This window comes from Micropterus dolomieu, linkage group LG22 (assembly GCF_021292245.1).
Source record: "Micropterus dolomieu isolate WLL.071019.BEF.003 ecotype Adirondacks linkage group LG22, ASM2129224v1, whole genome shotgun sequence".
In the NCBI taxonomy this organism is placed as follows: Eukaryota; Metazoa; Chordata; class Actinopteri; order Centrarchiformes; family Centrarchidae; genus Micropterus; species Micropterus dolomieu.
In genome coordinates, this window is record NC_060171.1 from 30,632,442 (window position 1) to 30,648,871 (window position 16,430).

General features: G+C 41.1%; 1 protein-coding gene and 1 long non-coding RNA gene across 2 annotated transcripts in view; one reads left to right on the plus strand and one right to left on the minus strand.

The window, feature by feature from the left end:
* LOC123961299 (synaptotagmin-9-like) overlaps nt 1–11,247 on the minus strand; it is a 53,724-nt gene extending 42,477 nt beyond the window's left edge. Inside the window, exon 1 of the mRNA XM_046036565.1 lies at nt 11,100–11,247. Within this exon, the coding sequence (XP_045892521.1) occupies nt 11,100–11,247 (148 nt within the window). The remainder of the gene's footprint in view (nt 1–11,099) is intronic.
* Nucleotides 11,248–14,184: 2,937 nt separating this feature from the next.
* On the plus strand, nt 14,185–14,611 carry LOC123961321. The gene is made up of 2 exons (XR_006822710.1): nt 14,185–14,334; nt 14,447–14,611. It is a non-coding gene; the product is annotated as an uncharacterized LOC123961321 (long non-coding RNA).
* The last annotated feature ends 1,819 nt before the right edge of the window (nt 14,612–16,430 follow it).

Genomic DNA, 16,430 nt, shown 5'->3' on the forward strand with positions numbered 1-16,430 from the left:
TCACCGTTCGCATGATCAGGGACACCCCACGAGGCGAGATCTTGTGTGGAGGCCCAGACCGAGGGAGGTTGGCGGTGGTGTGGTGCTTCTTCCATTTCCTGATAACTGCACCGACAGTTGATCTTTTCTCTCCAAATTGCTTTCCGATTCTCTTGTAGCCCATCCCAGCCTTGTGCAGATCAACAATCTTGTCCCTGATGTCCGTAGAAAGCTCTTTGGTCTTGCCCATGGTGGTGATGTTGGATGCTGGTTGTTTGGGTGTTGACAGGTGTCTTTTATACAGGTAACGAGGTGAGGCAGGTGTATTTGATGTAGATAATTGGTTGGGATTGGGGCTGTGTCTTAAAGAAAGACTAACTGGCTTGTAGGAGCCAGAATACTTGCTGTTTGGTAGGGGGTCATATACTTGTTTTTCCTCATCAGATGGTTATCAATTTTTATAAATTCATATGATGTGATTTTCTGGAATTTTCTAGTTAGAATGTACATATGATTAAAATTATAGATCGTTGCATTCTTTGTAAGTGGGCAAACCTGCAAAATCAGCAAGGGGTCAAATACTTATTTCCCCCACTGTATACTCTGGACCCACCTGCGCGTTTACAGGTGGACAGAGGTTCCTGCAAATCACTCGGGCGCGAGATTTAAGACCACTTCCTTCACTCTGTTCAATCTCACTCCCATAATCCCCCAACTCAATTACCTACTCATTTCTCACTGTGTAAATATTTAATTAAAAGCAATGATAAAAAGCTAAAAAAGAAAAAGAAAACAGGACAGTAAAAGTTACAGTGCAGTGTAAATTATCAATAAAAAGAAAAATCTTAAATATTTAATTAAAAGCAATGGTAAAAAGAAAAGTCTTCAATCTTAATTTAAAATAACTGACTGTTTCAGCAGTAGCAACTTGCCCGCTTGAAACACATTCCTGAGGACCTCTCTCCGTTTTTTAAAGCTCAATAGTCCTCAGGTTCATGCGACTGGTTTTGTTTCTGGTTTGTAACCCAAACGTCTTGTTTGTAACGTCAACTACTGACGTAAGTACGCTTGCCGTAGCCTGGTTTATTCTCTCCAAACCAACTGATGGAAATGCACATATGTCGCAATTTCTTTGTCTGTTCTTTTTTGGGACATTTCAAGTACGCTTAAAATTTGCATGACAATTAGATGGAAACATGGCTACTGTTGAATGGCAGATTCACCTGGACAGCAACCTTCTTTATTTTTCCATCCCACACATTAGCTTTGTATTTCTATTTATTATGATTATAAATGATTGACAATCGCTCACAAAGATAGAGGATACTACTGTTATATGAAAACGATTTTTAGCCACAATAGCTGCATGGCCCCAGGGATGGCGATTGCAGGTTGGTTGGTCAAACTGACATATCTTAACAACGATTTCCATTAAATTTGGTAAAACAATCATGTCCCCCTAAGAATGAATTTTTACAATTTTGGTTACTCTTTAATTGTTAATATAAAATATTTTAATTTGTCCATTATTTTGGTTAATGATCAATCTGACATTCCAATTGACCCTTCGCTAAGCCACGCTCATAATACAAAGCTGACCTATCACAGCGCAGTATAGGACTCGCTCTAACTGAGGTCCGACACTTTCATGGCTGTGCTCCATTGACTCTAATTCAAGAATCAAAGAATCGTTTTCTAGCTTTTTGTCGCTGTATTTTTCCAAGATATGGTCATACGCTGTTCCTTTGGCACTTGTAATAATTACAGTCGCTACCCAGAGAGGTTGAAAGGAGAAGTACGATTTATTCTCTTTCCAAAGTCTAAAATAAATCCTGACAAATTTCGGCTGTGGGTTGTTCCTAATGTAATGTTAGTTAGCTAACGCTAGCTAACGCTAGCTAACGCTAGCTAACTTCCTACTGAATGTAATGTAATAAAGCCCTACTGTTCTGCTTTTTAATGATTGTAATAATGAATAGAGGCTTATCCAGCTTTACAGGAACAGTGTTGATCCTTAATATCACTGTCTTTTGTCTCAGTCGTCGGGGGAAGCGGTGGTTCACTTGTACTGTGTGATCGGTAGGCTTTTCTTTCATTTTATTCATGTCATTCATGTTTGGGTCAATTTGAGTCAGTTTGAATACAACTTTCAAATGTATAATACAACTGCAAAAGTGTCTGCTTCTTTGTGAGAGATCGATGTGATATCGCTTTTTCCAACAAATTTGACAATATTTCTCCTGGGAGTGGCAGCGCCGACAGTTTGTCGGACATAGCAACAGTAACTAAGGGGGGCGGGGCTTAGCGAAGGGTCAATTAGCCTCACCTATATTTTGTGTTTAGTACATGTGTTTAGCTCATGTTAGCATGGTAACACACTAAACTATGATGGCAAACAAGGTTAGCATTATACCTGTTAAACATTGGCATGCTAGCTTTGTCATTGTAAGCATGTAGCAGAGCAGATAGCATGGCTGTAGACTCTGTATTGGCTGAAGTTTCACTTCTCTTTAAGGATTCTTTGGTTTTCTAAATTGTATCACATTTGGCCTTATAAAGCAGCGATCAGACAGGCTGCATTTTTTTTAAGTGAGGTGTCTTTGTCCAGTTGTTTTCTGTAGACAGTAAGGGTTTTGTAATGCAGTGCTCTGATCTCAGAGCAGAGAAGCGCTTGACATAATTGGCATTTTTCCCAATTGTCAAATCAGATGACAATAGTGGAGGACAAACTATTGGTGGATTCCCCCGAGCTATATGATTTTACCAACTGCTGTTACCATGATTTGAACAGAAAACAGCAGGCCTGGAGGCAAATTTGTGCGATACTTGAGATTTCAGGTAAATTGTTTTAATTAATTTAAGCTGGTAGCGTGCAGTTCATGGTTTGTGTTAAGCTAATGTTAGCTCATTTTTAGTAACTTTAACATTGTAGCATTTAGCTAGTCCCCTGTCATTTATATATATATGTGTTTGTGTGTGTGTGTGTGTGTGTGTGTGTGTGTGTGTGTGTGATTCTGATTCTTCAGATGCTCAACTAGTCTAAAGAAGGCCTGTTTATTGCTTCTTAATCGGCACACAGTTTTTAAGCTGTGCTACCATGATTGGAAAAGGGTTTTCTAATGATCAATTAGCCTTTGAAACACAGGAGTGATGTTTGCTGATAATGGGCCTAATTTACAACATTAACAATGTCTACACTGCATTTCTAATCAATTTGTTGTTATTTTAATGGACAACAAATTGCATATATATAAAAAGGTCAGGTCTGTGAGATCACGTCACAGCCAAAATCCTGGTTAGGCTAAGGACATGGTATTTGATTTGGTGGTTGCCTAGCAACAATCACAAAAAACGCACCACACTGCTTTTTCAACATAAAAGGCAGTACGCCTCGCGTTTTGCAACCTGCAAAGCGCTCTCTGTTTGATCAGGCCCTAAGGAAACCCTTTAAAAACCAACTGGATGATAATATAATGATAATAGTACATGGTGGTCAAACTAATAACATGGCAACTTGGTCCAATTTCAACATTACTCACATAAATTAGATATTCAAAACAACACATAGAGTATATCACAAGAAAACAACAATATTGACCACACATTCCTGGAAAGTATAAATTGCATTGTCTTCAAGATGATGCAACAATGAGTCACCTGCTACTGTGGAGCAGGCATCAGGCTACAGACATCTCATTAAACTTGCCAATGTACAGTAGTCCTTCCTCTGGGGAGCCCAACTCTAACTACAGTACAATAAGCTGCAACAGCCAAGACCTCGGTGGTTCATTAGGAGACTATAGTGGAGGTGAAAGGGCATGGGAATATGGGAGTAAGGGGAAGCATTGGGTATAATGTCCTGGAAACAACTGTTACAGTGCTGATTGTGAAAAAAGGCATGTGCAGGGATTACACCTGGAGGAATGTGCTTATATGTAGCCGATTCAAGAGAATGTTGTGGAGAAGTGGATTAACAGAAGACAAGATGAGAGCCATTAACTTTATTTTATCATTCAAGAATATCACCAGAGACTCAAAGATTTCTAAACCAAATATCCAATAATGTTAAGTTGCCTGGCAACAATACTTCAGAAATGCAATCAAGGGTGTAATGAAACCTAACCTATTTCCCCCAACATTCAATCAGTCCCTCATCTTGGAGACCAAGAAATGAAAGTGGTTTCTAATGGATCATTGTTCCCCTGGCTATGACTAGTATCAGTCTCTACTGCTTTAGAGTGTAAGAGTATGAAACCATCATTTTCCATGCAGAGGCACACATTGTTGTCTGGTACCTTGTCATATGTCAGCTGGAGCTAATCGCAGCCATTATAGTCAATGCTTTTGAGTCCACCAGACGCGGCCGCACCGCGTCCCTCAAGGGTCCCAGAAGCAGCTCTCCGCTCTGCAGAGAATAGGTAGCAGGTTTATTTTTGCCGCTAGCAACCAGCACAGAGCAGATCGAACCTTGCAGGAAGTCAGGCACAGAAGGAAAGGAAATAATTTAACTACGTAGCCTACTTAATCACAGTAGAAGCACAAAATACAAACACTGATTACCAAATCAACAAAATCTAAACATGTCAGCAAAATCAGGCAGGCAAAACACTCTGATTCTGAAATGCTCCTTGTGGGAAATGCAGCCTGAATTTGATGGAACGAAACGGGTCACATATAGCTGTGAAGAAGGTAGTAGAAGCAATTGACAAATTAATAACAAGTAAATAAGCCGTAACGTGCCGTAGCCAGAGTCAATGGATTCCAGGCGTAAGTCCCTGCATGCTGTCAGCTACGAGTTACAGTTTTTTTCATTTGCTATCAAGCATTTACCTGAACTTAAGATACTTTATCGAAACTCTTTACACAGCAACACACCTAACTCACACAATTAGCCATATAGTAAATTTTCTGCTCAAAACCACATTTTGTTCTTTAAAAACCAAAATATATAGACAAACTCTTTCAAAACACTGCAAACCTGACTCAAAATCAAATAATTCGGTCAAAACACTAGCACCTTTTCTTTCCAAGAGGACCAGATCTATCAATTAAAGGACAACGACTTTCTAAATACAAACAGTTGATAGCATGACAAAAACTGCATTACTTTTCATGTTTCAGTTCTACCTACATACAGAAAACTCATCTCTTCCGAGAACATTTTCTCTATAAATCACTAACCCCTAACCTCTGCACTTCCTGTGCCCTTCTGATTGCTTTTGATTGGCCAGAGCAACTGATTTCCTAGCAAATGATTTACACAGTACTTAAGTCTTTACTAGCTAAGACAATTTAGTTAATCATTAGCTAGTAGTTACTAATACATTAGAAACTTTACACTCATTTATTTTAGTGATGGGTTTCAAATTGCTGGTGCAATCCCATTTTGATGAATTGCCAAGCTCAGGAGCCACATGGTGGGTGAGCCCTTAAGAATTCTTAAATTGTTCATTGTCAGCTCTTTGCTATAGAGAGAACCCGTGTTCAGTGTGAAAGTTTGTGGAAGATGCACATATGTTATACACCACAGAAGTCATCGCATGATTTTGTTGAATATCATTATACTGGCTGAAACTGTACTGTGGAAGTTCCTGAGAGAATCCGTAGAGTAAATCACCTTCCTCACAGAAAGACAAACGTTTTGGGAGTCAAGACAACTGCACTGTACCCTAGTGACCCTTTATAGGTCTGAAATAGATACTCAGTTTGAGACTCACTTCAATAAATACAGCATATACAGTCTTAATAGTATAACTAACACATACACATTTGATGGCTATATGCATTATACTTATCAGCCATAACAATATGACCATTGACAGGTAGGCATGGGCCAATTACCAGTTTCAAGGTATCCCACAGTACGGAAAAAGTCAAGGTTTCAAAACCACAAAAATTTTCCGTTACACTGTTGCTGTGGTATCAGCTGTTTTATCATGTCTCGTCTAAGATGTTAAGTGCAGGAATCCCACAGGTTGTATGCAGCATAGAGAATAACACAGAGGTTGTACTACTGCACGGTCTTGACTTGAACCGGCGACGTTGGGCACTGGAGGTGGACACGCTAACAAGGAGGCTAAAACCCATGGGCACTAGCGTCGCTCGCCAGTGCGTCTCTTAAAGCATCAGGGAGTGAGGATTTACACACTGCACAGCCATCTGGCTTTCGTTACATGAGCAGTCAGTCACCAGTCTGAAGGATGGCCGAAGGAGATGAACCCCTGAACATTCTCCCCTGTCGAAAAAGACAAAGTCTGCTGTATGATATGCCATTAAATATGATATCCCATCTACGGGAGCGCCACCCGTCGATCTTTATTTGAATTCAAGTTACCACTATCTTGAAATGAACATTTGCAACAAGCTAAGAGAGTTAGCATGTTTAGCACTGGTGAAATATTGCTGCCGAAGCAGGTAACATGGCTAATTAACTAGCTAACATCAGCTACTTCAAATGTTACTTCACAGAGCAGGGAAAAGCAGAGTACTACGTTTCTCCATGCCTACTGACAGGTGAAGTAACTAAAACTGATTATCTTGTTATAATGGCACCCTTCAGTGCGTGGGATTTATTAGGCAGCCACCTCAAACTTGATGTGTTAAAAGCAGGAAAAATGTGCAAGCGTAAGGATTTGAGCGACTTTGACAAGGGCCAAACTGTGATGGCCAGACGACTGAGCAATGCAGCAATGGAAGAATGTGGCCGGCCTGTTGATGGCTGGGTACGTATGTGTCGATTACCTGGGGAACACATGGTACCAGGATGCACTATGGGAAACAGGCGGGCCAGCAGAGGCAGTGTGATGCTTTGAGCAATGTACTGCTGGGAAACCTTGGGTCCTGCCATTCATGTGGATATTACTTTGAAATGTACCACTTACCCAAGTATTATTGCAGACCATGTACAACTTTTCATGGACACCGTATTCCCTGATGGCAGTGGCCCCTTTCAGCAGGATAATGCACAAAAAAGCAAACATGGTTGAGAAACAAAACAATGAGTTCAAGGTGTTGACTTGGCCTCCAAATTCCCCAGCTCTCATTCCAATAAAGCATGTGTGGGATGTGATGAACTAACAAGTTTGATCCATGGAGGCCCTACCTCGCAACTTGAAGGACTCAAAGGATATGCTGCTAACTTTTTGGTGCCGGATACCACTTTACACTTTTAGAGGTCAAGTGGAGTCCATGGCTGGACGGCTCAGGCTGTTTTGGTGGCAAAAAGGGGACCTACACAATGTTATGCGGGTGGACATGGACAATGCTATAGCTGATCAGTGTAAAAAAACTGAACAAATCCTCTCACTCAGTCTCATAGGTAGGGAGGGGTAGTTTGAATGAGACTACAAATTAGGCCTAAAAAGGCTTTGCAATTGCACCACAATCTAGCACCTACAATATTAAAAACACAGAGCTACAGGAGGAGTACATTTTTGTACGAACACCACCTGGCTCTGTCATCCCTTCACACAAAGCAATCCCAGTCCCGGCTGTTCTCATCTGTGACACCACGATGGTGGAACGAGCTAGCACACGCCATCAGAGCAGGGGTGTCACTCTCTAACTTTAAGAAGCTCTTGAAAACTCATCTCTTCTGAGAACACTTTCTATTATTTCTATTAACACCTCTAACCTCTAACCCCTAACCTCTAACATGCACTTCCTGTGCTCTTCTTCTTCTATCCCCTTACAATTATCCTGTATTGATTGCACTTTGTTAACTCTTACTTACTTCCCTAGGTATTTACCCCATTGATGTGATATGTGCTATTAGCTCTTACTAGTATTTATTGCTGCTCTTACTAGTATGTATTGTCAGATGTAGATCTCGTGCTGTATTGAAGCTTTGTTGATGCTTGTATGTTGTTCCTCAAATGTAAGTTGCTTTGGATAAAAGCGTCTACCAAATGAGTAAATGCAAATGTACTATAACAGGCACATCTTGTAATGGGTTCTCCAGAGCACAGTGGTGATTTGGTACAACATTACAAAGTAGTTTACTGCTAGTTAGGGTACAACTAGTACAACAAGGGTAAAGGCATGATGCTTTGATTGGAGAGCCACAGTGCAATAAGCTGCAGTGTCAGTGAAACGTACAGTATAAGTAAGTACTTTCAGTTCAACTCAAACATTTAGTTTTAAATATGTGTTTGTTCATGCGCTGAATGGCTGTACCACGTGGTGCAAAAAAGAAAACACTTCACCAGAAAACAGAGAATCTATTAAGTTTCAAAGGGTTAAACTGCTACCGTAATGTATTACTTTAATTGTTCCCTTGATTCTTTATTGTTTCATTAAGCAGTGATCATGTTACCAGTGATCTTGATCTGCTAACCTGAAATCAATTCCTTCTGTCTGTCTTAGTGAGGAAGCATCACTCAGTCACTTGTGATTATTTCACCCCATTTTACAGGTACATTAATTTTCACCTTTAAAGTGGCTGTAATGATTTGCTAACATACTTAAAACGGCATTAGAGGGAATGTGTTAACAGTTAAGGTTCAGGGTTCAGCTTTATAATCATTATACAATACAGGATTGCACAGAGAAAGGCAGTTGTATCCCCCTCCACACTACACACACAGAAAACGTATAAACAAATATTTAAGTTTTGTCAAAGAAAGTTGTAAGTCGTGTGTGTGTGTGCAGAGTACCCACTTGTTAAGAGTATACAGTATAAAGAATTTCAGCAAGTGCAGCAGCCATATTAAGTTGACTGTGTACATGTGTACATGTATTTTCATATACTGTACATGTACAACTCGTTATTTATGTATAATGTTTTATGCATTTCGGTAAGATTTGTGAAAGTGGACAGAACCGTACTTGTTAGAAATATTTGTGGGTACGTATTCTCCAGAGAAAGACTGTTTACACATGTTTATTTCTAAACTGTTTATTTATGCATTTGCTAAAGATTTATGTTATGAGCGAGGAGACACCACCCTGCAACTCTCATGATTATTTCTGCCCGTTTTTCCCTGGTGTAACAAAGGCCCCCCAGGCTCTAGCAACTCATAGCGCAGCCATAACGCCACAATCCCTCACTGGCTTCCCTCCTGCGAACAAGGAAAACTGTGTTCAAGGGAATGTGACAAAAGCGAAAGCATGAAACTCGGCTCTCCATTCAAGGAAATGTGATCTGTACAGTTTCCAAGGCAGATCTTTCTATTGATAGACACCAACAGTGTGCCAATACTGTTTTTAAACTTGAGCAAACCACTCTCTTTTCCATCCTATTATTAAAATAAGAAACAGAAGCAACTATTACTGGTGGTATAATACCCGCTGTGTGCTGGAAAGAATGCTACTGTATGTGTAATTATGATGTAATGGTACTCACTTGTCCTTTAAATGATCAAAAACCTTATTATCTATTTTGAACATTTGTAGATGAAGTTGTACACATCATGGCGTCATGTGGGCCTATCATGTGCCTGTTATGGTGCAAGTAGAATAAATGATTCCTCCTGTGGCTCTGTCTTTGAGTGTGAAACCACTTGTCTCAGCTGGACGGGACCTTTTTGAAACTGTTGCAAAAAAGTGAAACTCCCAGAACTTTCAGTATTAGAGAGCAGTAGCCGGGCTCTAATCTCTCTCCTCTCCACTCGGAGGGATAATTGTTTGTTGTGGATCAAACTGTGTGTGTGTGTGTGTGTGTGTGTGTGTGTGTGTGTGTGTGTGTGCATTTAGAACAGTCTAATACAAGAGGAAGTGGGTCACAGCTCCTCAGGGGAACCACTCTGGTAGCTTGAACTTCCTCTTAGCCATACATGTTTAATGATGGATTGTAGCATGCTTAAAGGCAGCGGCCCAGCAACATAGAAAAACCAACATACATGTAAACACTTACTAACACAAGCACACACACACACACACACATATAAACACAGGATGAGAGAAATACATTCACAAACATGCCTACTACATAATGTAGCCTACACTGTAAATTGTATATGAATGGGAAATATAATCCAATAGCCTACATGTTCTGATATGTATATGCGCACCATCCTCCAACACACACACACACACACACACACACACACACACACACACTAATACCAAACACTATACAGTAGTGTGATGACTAGTTTTGTGGAATCCTCCCTAAAGACAATAACACTTATTTTATGGTATTGTAGGGACCACTCCTGACTGGTATCCCTGTAGGATTCCTACATTTTTTTTCCTGGGAATGTGAAATATTTATACTGTGCAAAGATGTACTGTAATTTTTAGAATACAGATTTTTTTTTTTTGTTTCAAAGTGTGCACGAATGTTTTTTCAACTGGTTTCTTTTGAGCAAACTCCTCCTGTCTTATCAGAATAGTGTTTGTAATGTCAGCACTGAAGCGATTTAAGCCAAATACATCAGGCTGGGAGTCTAAACTAACTGGATTCGATCCCCCTATTCTTTGTTTTGTTAGACCCATGTCTGCAAAGTGCTTTGAGCGACGGGGAATATCGGGTGGGGCTTTTTCTCTCTCCAGCCCGCCAAAGTAAAAGAGAAACCAAACCAACACTCACATACTTAAGCCTTATCGCGGAGGATGACGGATGCTCTGTGGTGGATTTGCACACAACCACAGACCTACTGAATAGGTCTAAAATGCTTGGTACATTCTGCTGGTGCTAATGGATGCAAGCAACAAGTTCACAGATCACGCTCTTCTCGTATTTTGCGAACTGGGAACATAGATGAACACGGTGTGGTGTGTGTTTTAAGCTACCTTTTATTTGCTTCTTTTCAGAATGACCACTAAGAAAATTTATCTTGATGTGCATAGGCCTACACAACTGTAGCAAGACGGTGGGTCGCGTATAATGACAGAATAAGCAGTAGGCCTATAACACAAGTAGCCTGCTTGAATTTGGCCTATTAATTTCACATTTATTCATATTTCTCTTTAACTCCAGCTTGGTAAGTTTAAGAGAAGCTGTATTTGAAAGGAAGCATGACTCTTTTAGATTACAGTCTGCTGAATGCTTCTAATAGATATCTAGTTTAATCAGCTGATCAAATATCAATTTAACCACATAAAGCCGCATATTTCAAATGTTTTTATAAAACTCCAGACTACTTTAAACTCTCAGAGAAAAGATTTTGAAGTCTGACCTGAGTCCGTGTAACGCGGTCTGGCCAAGTCCCTGAAGTAGTAAATGAAATCCAGGCAGTTGTCGTCCTGCACCTCTCCCTTGGAGCACAGGTCGGAGAGCAATTCCAGCGCCTTTCGACAAATCTCATCCTCTGTTTCTGCAGGCATTGCCCTCCAGCATCCTCCTGACTGGTCGGCCACTCCGGCTGATCCTCCACCAGCTCTCTCTCTTTCTCTCACACACACACACGCACACACACACACACACACACACACACACACACACACACACTCTCTCTCTCAGCCTCTACCAGCGCAAAGACGCACGAAGCACCACGGCTACACCCCTGGATAGGTCCTGTGCGCTCGACGCATCCGCGAAATCCGAATTTACTGGAGTTTCGGTGAATTTTCAGTAAGAGCTGAAGGTTTAATCTGAGAGAGGAGAAGTTTTAATCGGCAAAAAAAATCCACCGTTGCATGGTTTTGTTGTTCAGCAATGAAATAACGGCTCCAATCCAGCGCGCAGCTCACGCTCTTCTTCTCCTCTTCGTTTTTCCTTTCTTTCTTCCCTTCCTATCTGTCTGTCTTTATTTATTCCTCCTCTATCTCTTGTCCGCTGGTGCTGAATCACTACCTCCAGGCTTCAGCCGTGCCAGTCAAGGTCCTTAAATGAATGCTCCGCTTTCACTGCGCTCAATTATTTCTCAGTGCGCTGGGATGCGGAGAGACAGAGAGGAAGCTCTGCCTCCATCAACCTCCACTCCCCCACCCCCCACCCCTCACCTCCATCTCCACCATCATCCTGCAAGCAGCCTTCCCACCTCACAGAGAAGTCTTCTGAGGAAAAACCAGGAGAGACTAATGTGTGTCTCACCTCCAACACTGCAAATGTCATAACACCCCCCTCTGTTCCTCATTTTCTCTTTTGTCTAATGAGTAAAAGTCAGATCTGATTTCTCTCACCAGGCAAACACATGAGTAATGAAGTAATATCCCCTTGTGCTCCTGGGTAGCAGATGTTTAAACGGGGTAAGGGACCCACACACCTGAGAGGGCCCACATGCACGAGTCTGACCTTTACTGATGGAAGTAATGAAGGGCGAGAGCGACAGATAAATGTCACATTAAAGCCCCGGTGAAGCTAATAAGGCCTCTCAGTCTCAGTCTCTTTCTATGTGTGTTTGTCAAGTATGAGAGGACCTTTAAGTGTATCAACAAATAGCTCCAAGCAACATAAAAATAACTTGACTGTGAAGCTTTTGTTATATCCGTTGGCAGTGTTTCAGCTGCACATATAAAGCTGATCACTGAACTGATGTCAAATCACTGCAAGAGGATCATCACACCTGCACCCCAGAACCAATGGGGAAGGAGAATTGAGGTGCCTTGCATTTTCACCTCTAGAAACTTTTTAACTTTATAATCAACATTTATATTAATATATTAAACAACTGATCAAATGACTATATTTACAGAAGCCTGAAAGGACGCACAAGTCAACATTGCCAGCAGCGTATATTTGAACATAGCCATATACTTCAACACTTTTACCACAAACTGCGGCTTTTTTGACATACAAATTTATATATTTTAAATTTGCAAACATATGTGTAATTCAGGGTCTGTGTAATTCAAAATGTGTTGTCTCTCGCCATTGACTAACGTATATATTCTTTCAGAAATAAGGTCCCATGGAACCAGAAGGGGGGGTCTTAGTCTCTTTATAAGGTGAAGTCGTAAGCAAACTGTTGCTTATTTACACATCCAGCAGTTACAGAGCAACATTATCATTCATCTGGAGTCGTGTTTATGTCTACCGGGATGTAAGTCCAATATTCACTCTCTTTATAGCTCTGTTTTGGTATTTAACAACTCCTGATGGAAATATCTGGCTCTTAAGCTCCTCTGTGTTCTTAAACTTTGTCTGCTGTTTGGTCCTGGATAGGTGTACAGTGGGATTTTAGAGTTTTTTCTCTGAAAACAGCTGCCTTCTGTGACCAAAAATGACACTAAGAAAGCAGTAAGAGTGAACCAAAACAGTAAAGTTTGGACTTTTGGTTCTTTCATCACACTCACTGATCTCGAAAAGTTTACTCATCTCAGCCTCATAAAAGTCAGACAAGGGTTAGAGGTTATCTGCGCTCTACACCAGGTAACCATGACAACCAGATTTTAACAACAGTTCAGTTCAGCAAATGGATTTTTTGACTGGTAAAAATCTCATAATATTTCAAATGCTTGAGGTGTCAGACGGGGACTGTGACTGTCACCAACTGATCAGTGGCATCGAGCATCAAGCCATCGTCTGACACAGTTTGGATACATTCACCAAGTTCTGAGTTCAATCAAAATGTTCAAATGCTCATCTGAGTCAGTTCTTACATGTGCCTACAGCATTTAAGCTTTATAAGCAGAACTGAGGTGATTTTTTGGCTCTGGATTTTGGCTCTCAGGCTACATACAACCTGCTCTACCTTCTTGGTGGAGCTCCGTGTCGCTTGTGAGGAAGAATGCAGACCCTACTCCGCTCTGAAAAAAATTCCCCTAAATTCTCTGCGTTTTGGGATAAAAACATATTTTTTTGTATACAGTTCTAACAATATTATGTAAAGCATGATTCAGTTTAATCATAATTTATTGTTTGCCCAATGATGTAAATTTACAAGAATTTCATTGAGTGTTGTGCCCCCCCCCCCCCCCCCACTTGGGGGATTAAGTTGTCTGATAATAATAGCATCAGTGAAATGACTTCAGCATTTACCAGCTCTCTTTAGTAGATCCACAATAGATTAATCACAGCTCACAATGACGCTCGCCTGCTGACTGAGGCCTTTATAATGAAACAGTATTATTTCATTTTTTTTACTTGAGATAGTCAATTGACAGATTATGTTAAAACACAGTGTATACCATTAGCTAGTGTACAAATGATGTTATTGATGCTGACATTGTCACGACTGCCTCTCAGTGATTCCTGCCTGTGACACCTGTTATGGGAGTGAGTGTGTTTTAGGTTATTTTAGTCTTTTGGGTGGATGGTGCAATTGGTGTGTTTAGGTTTTGTCTGACAGTCTGTGCACACACTCTCTGTCTCAGTCACCGGAAGGCTCACTGTGGTTCCTGGCTTGGTGTAATCCACACACCTGTCTGCCATCAGCTATCAGTGCACCTGGGCTTCATCTTCTTGTCTCGTAAACACTACAAGAATCCAATGCTAACAACCATTCTCAGCCTGATCGTCATCATCATTAGGTAGTATGTTTATGCGCCACACTTCAGCTCTGCAAAGTAGTCAAGTTGGCCTGTGCAATCTGCTTGTTTGTTTGCCCAACTGAGTACTAACTCTGATTCCCTCTGCCTTCAGGATCACCGGTCAGCAGATCTCCACTCCAGCCAGCCAGGCCTGCTGGCCAGCTCACTACCTTGGGGGCCCTCTACCAAGCCTCCACTTAGAAATCTTCCCCTCACTTCAGCCAGCCTCCATCTCACTTTGTCTGTCTGTTCTTATATTAAAATATTTTATTACTTACCTGCCAGTCTCTAGTCTGTTCTTGGGTTCAGGCAATGAGAGTGCAGCTGCTTTTCAAACTGCTCCCGTAGGACACCATTCAACCTTAGATTTTGTTTGCAAACAAATAGGAGTCATGGGGAGAGTTTTTCAATAATAAGGCCCACAGCATGGAGACATATTACTCTACTGCCAGCATACACACTGATATTGCTAGTGGGATAAGATTTGGCCAGGCATAATGTGGAATAAAACTGCTCTTCCACTGAACTGATCACTCAAGATGTTCTCTGCTCATGAGCCAGATGATGTAATCCTGTCAGCTTTAGTGGTCAGCAGGTCCAAAATATCAGTACATCATCAAAAAGCAAGTGCTGTGCATGATGATGTGGAGTTGTTGGTTTAAAATCAAGCTCTGTTGAACAGTTTGATTTGTGTGCGTGTGTGTGTGTGTGTGTGTGTGTGTGTGTGTGGGGGTGGGTGTGTGTGTGGGGTGCCTCTGCCCTTGTGTTTGTGTGCATCTCACTACACATGGCCGTGTTTATTTGTCCATTTCTAAGTGTGTGTGTATGACTGACAGCCTTTACATTCAAGTGTGCACGTGGACACACAGGTGCATCTGTGTGCGTGTGCACGTGCGCGCGTGTGTGTGTGTGTCACCCTGAGGTGTGTCTGTATCTTTTGGATGTGTGTGAGTTAGGTTTAGCATTATTTGGGAGGATTCAGTCAGGCTCGGAGCCAGCCCAGCTGCCTCAGAGGAACAGAGGGCATCTGTTCAGCCTCCACACCGGTCGCTCTGTTCTTAAACGCTTCTCAGAAAGCAGCATCCACATATAAACCCCTAACTGAGGTTAAAGGGCTAATCGCTATGATTTTCACAATCCTGTGGCTCAGAATGGAAATCATAATATATCTGCTAGGTTTTGGGTTGGTTTTTTTTCAATGCCACTGACTTTATGATTACTTTATGTATGCTGGAGATTTCTGGCTTTGCGTACTTGGATGTAAGACTGTGCTTTGAACACAAAGCCCCCAATCACTGGAATGTCAACAATCACTGAAGTTGTGGTGAGCTGTAACTGAGGCCAGTGGAATTTACACATTACTTTATGCACATTTAGCTTAAAAACATAGAGATGTTGTAGCATCTGAGACATCACCAGTATGTGATTTCTAGATTTGAGTCTACCTGTGCCGGCTGCAGTAGCTGGAAAATCCAAATGAGCCTATAGGGGCTGTAATGTTATTGGCAGGTGTGCAATTCAAGTGCCTGTTTTTGTGAAGCATTGCAGGTAATTAACAACTTTGGTCATTAAGACTCTTAAGTGTGTGGACGTTTTTCCGAGAAAACTGGGACACTCCTCATAAAATGAGTCATCTCTTTGCTCAAATAACTAAATAGCATGAGCGAAGGGATTTAGTTTGCCTCTGTGTTAACATACCTGTTGAGACATCTATACCTAGATGGAATATAGTTACTGATGTTCAAATCATTGAAAAATTACATTTAAATATAGAAAAAATTCAAACTTTCCAAAATGTCCTAGTTCCTCAGGATTGACTATGTTGTGGACAAGTATTTTTAATTTCAAATGTCTTCCCCAATTAACAGTGTTTGTGGTACTTGACGCATTGAAAACCACTGTAAGAAATCCTATGCACCCCTTTGTACTGGGTGAGATGTCCCTGCAGCACATAATGTGTCTCTGGAACATGGACAAGTAAAAAACTAATTATATGCACAACTAGACACTAGGAGCGAGGGACAGTGTGTTTTCTTTGTGATTTGGGTGAACCAAAATTTTAAAATCTCATTCAGTTATTTTCAAAGTGTCCACAG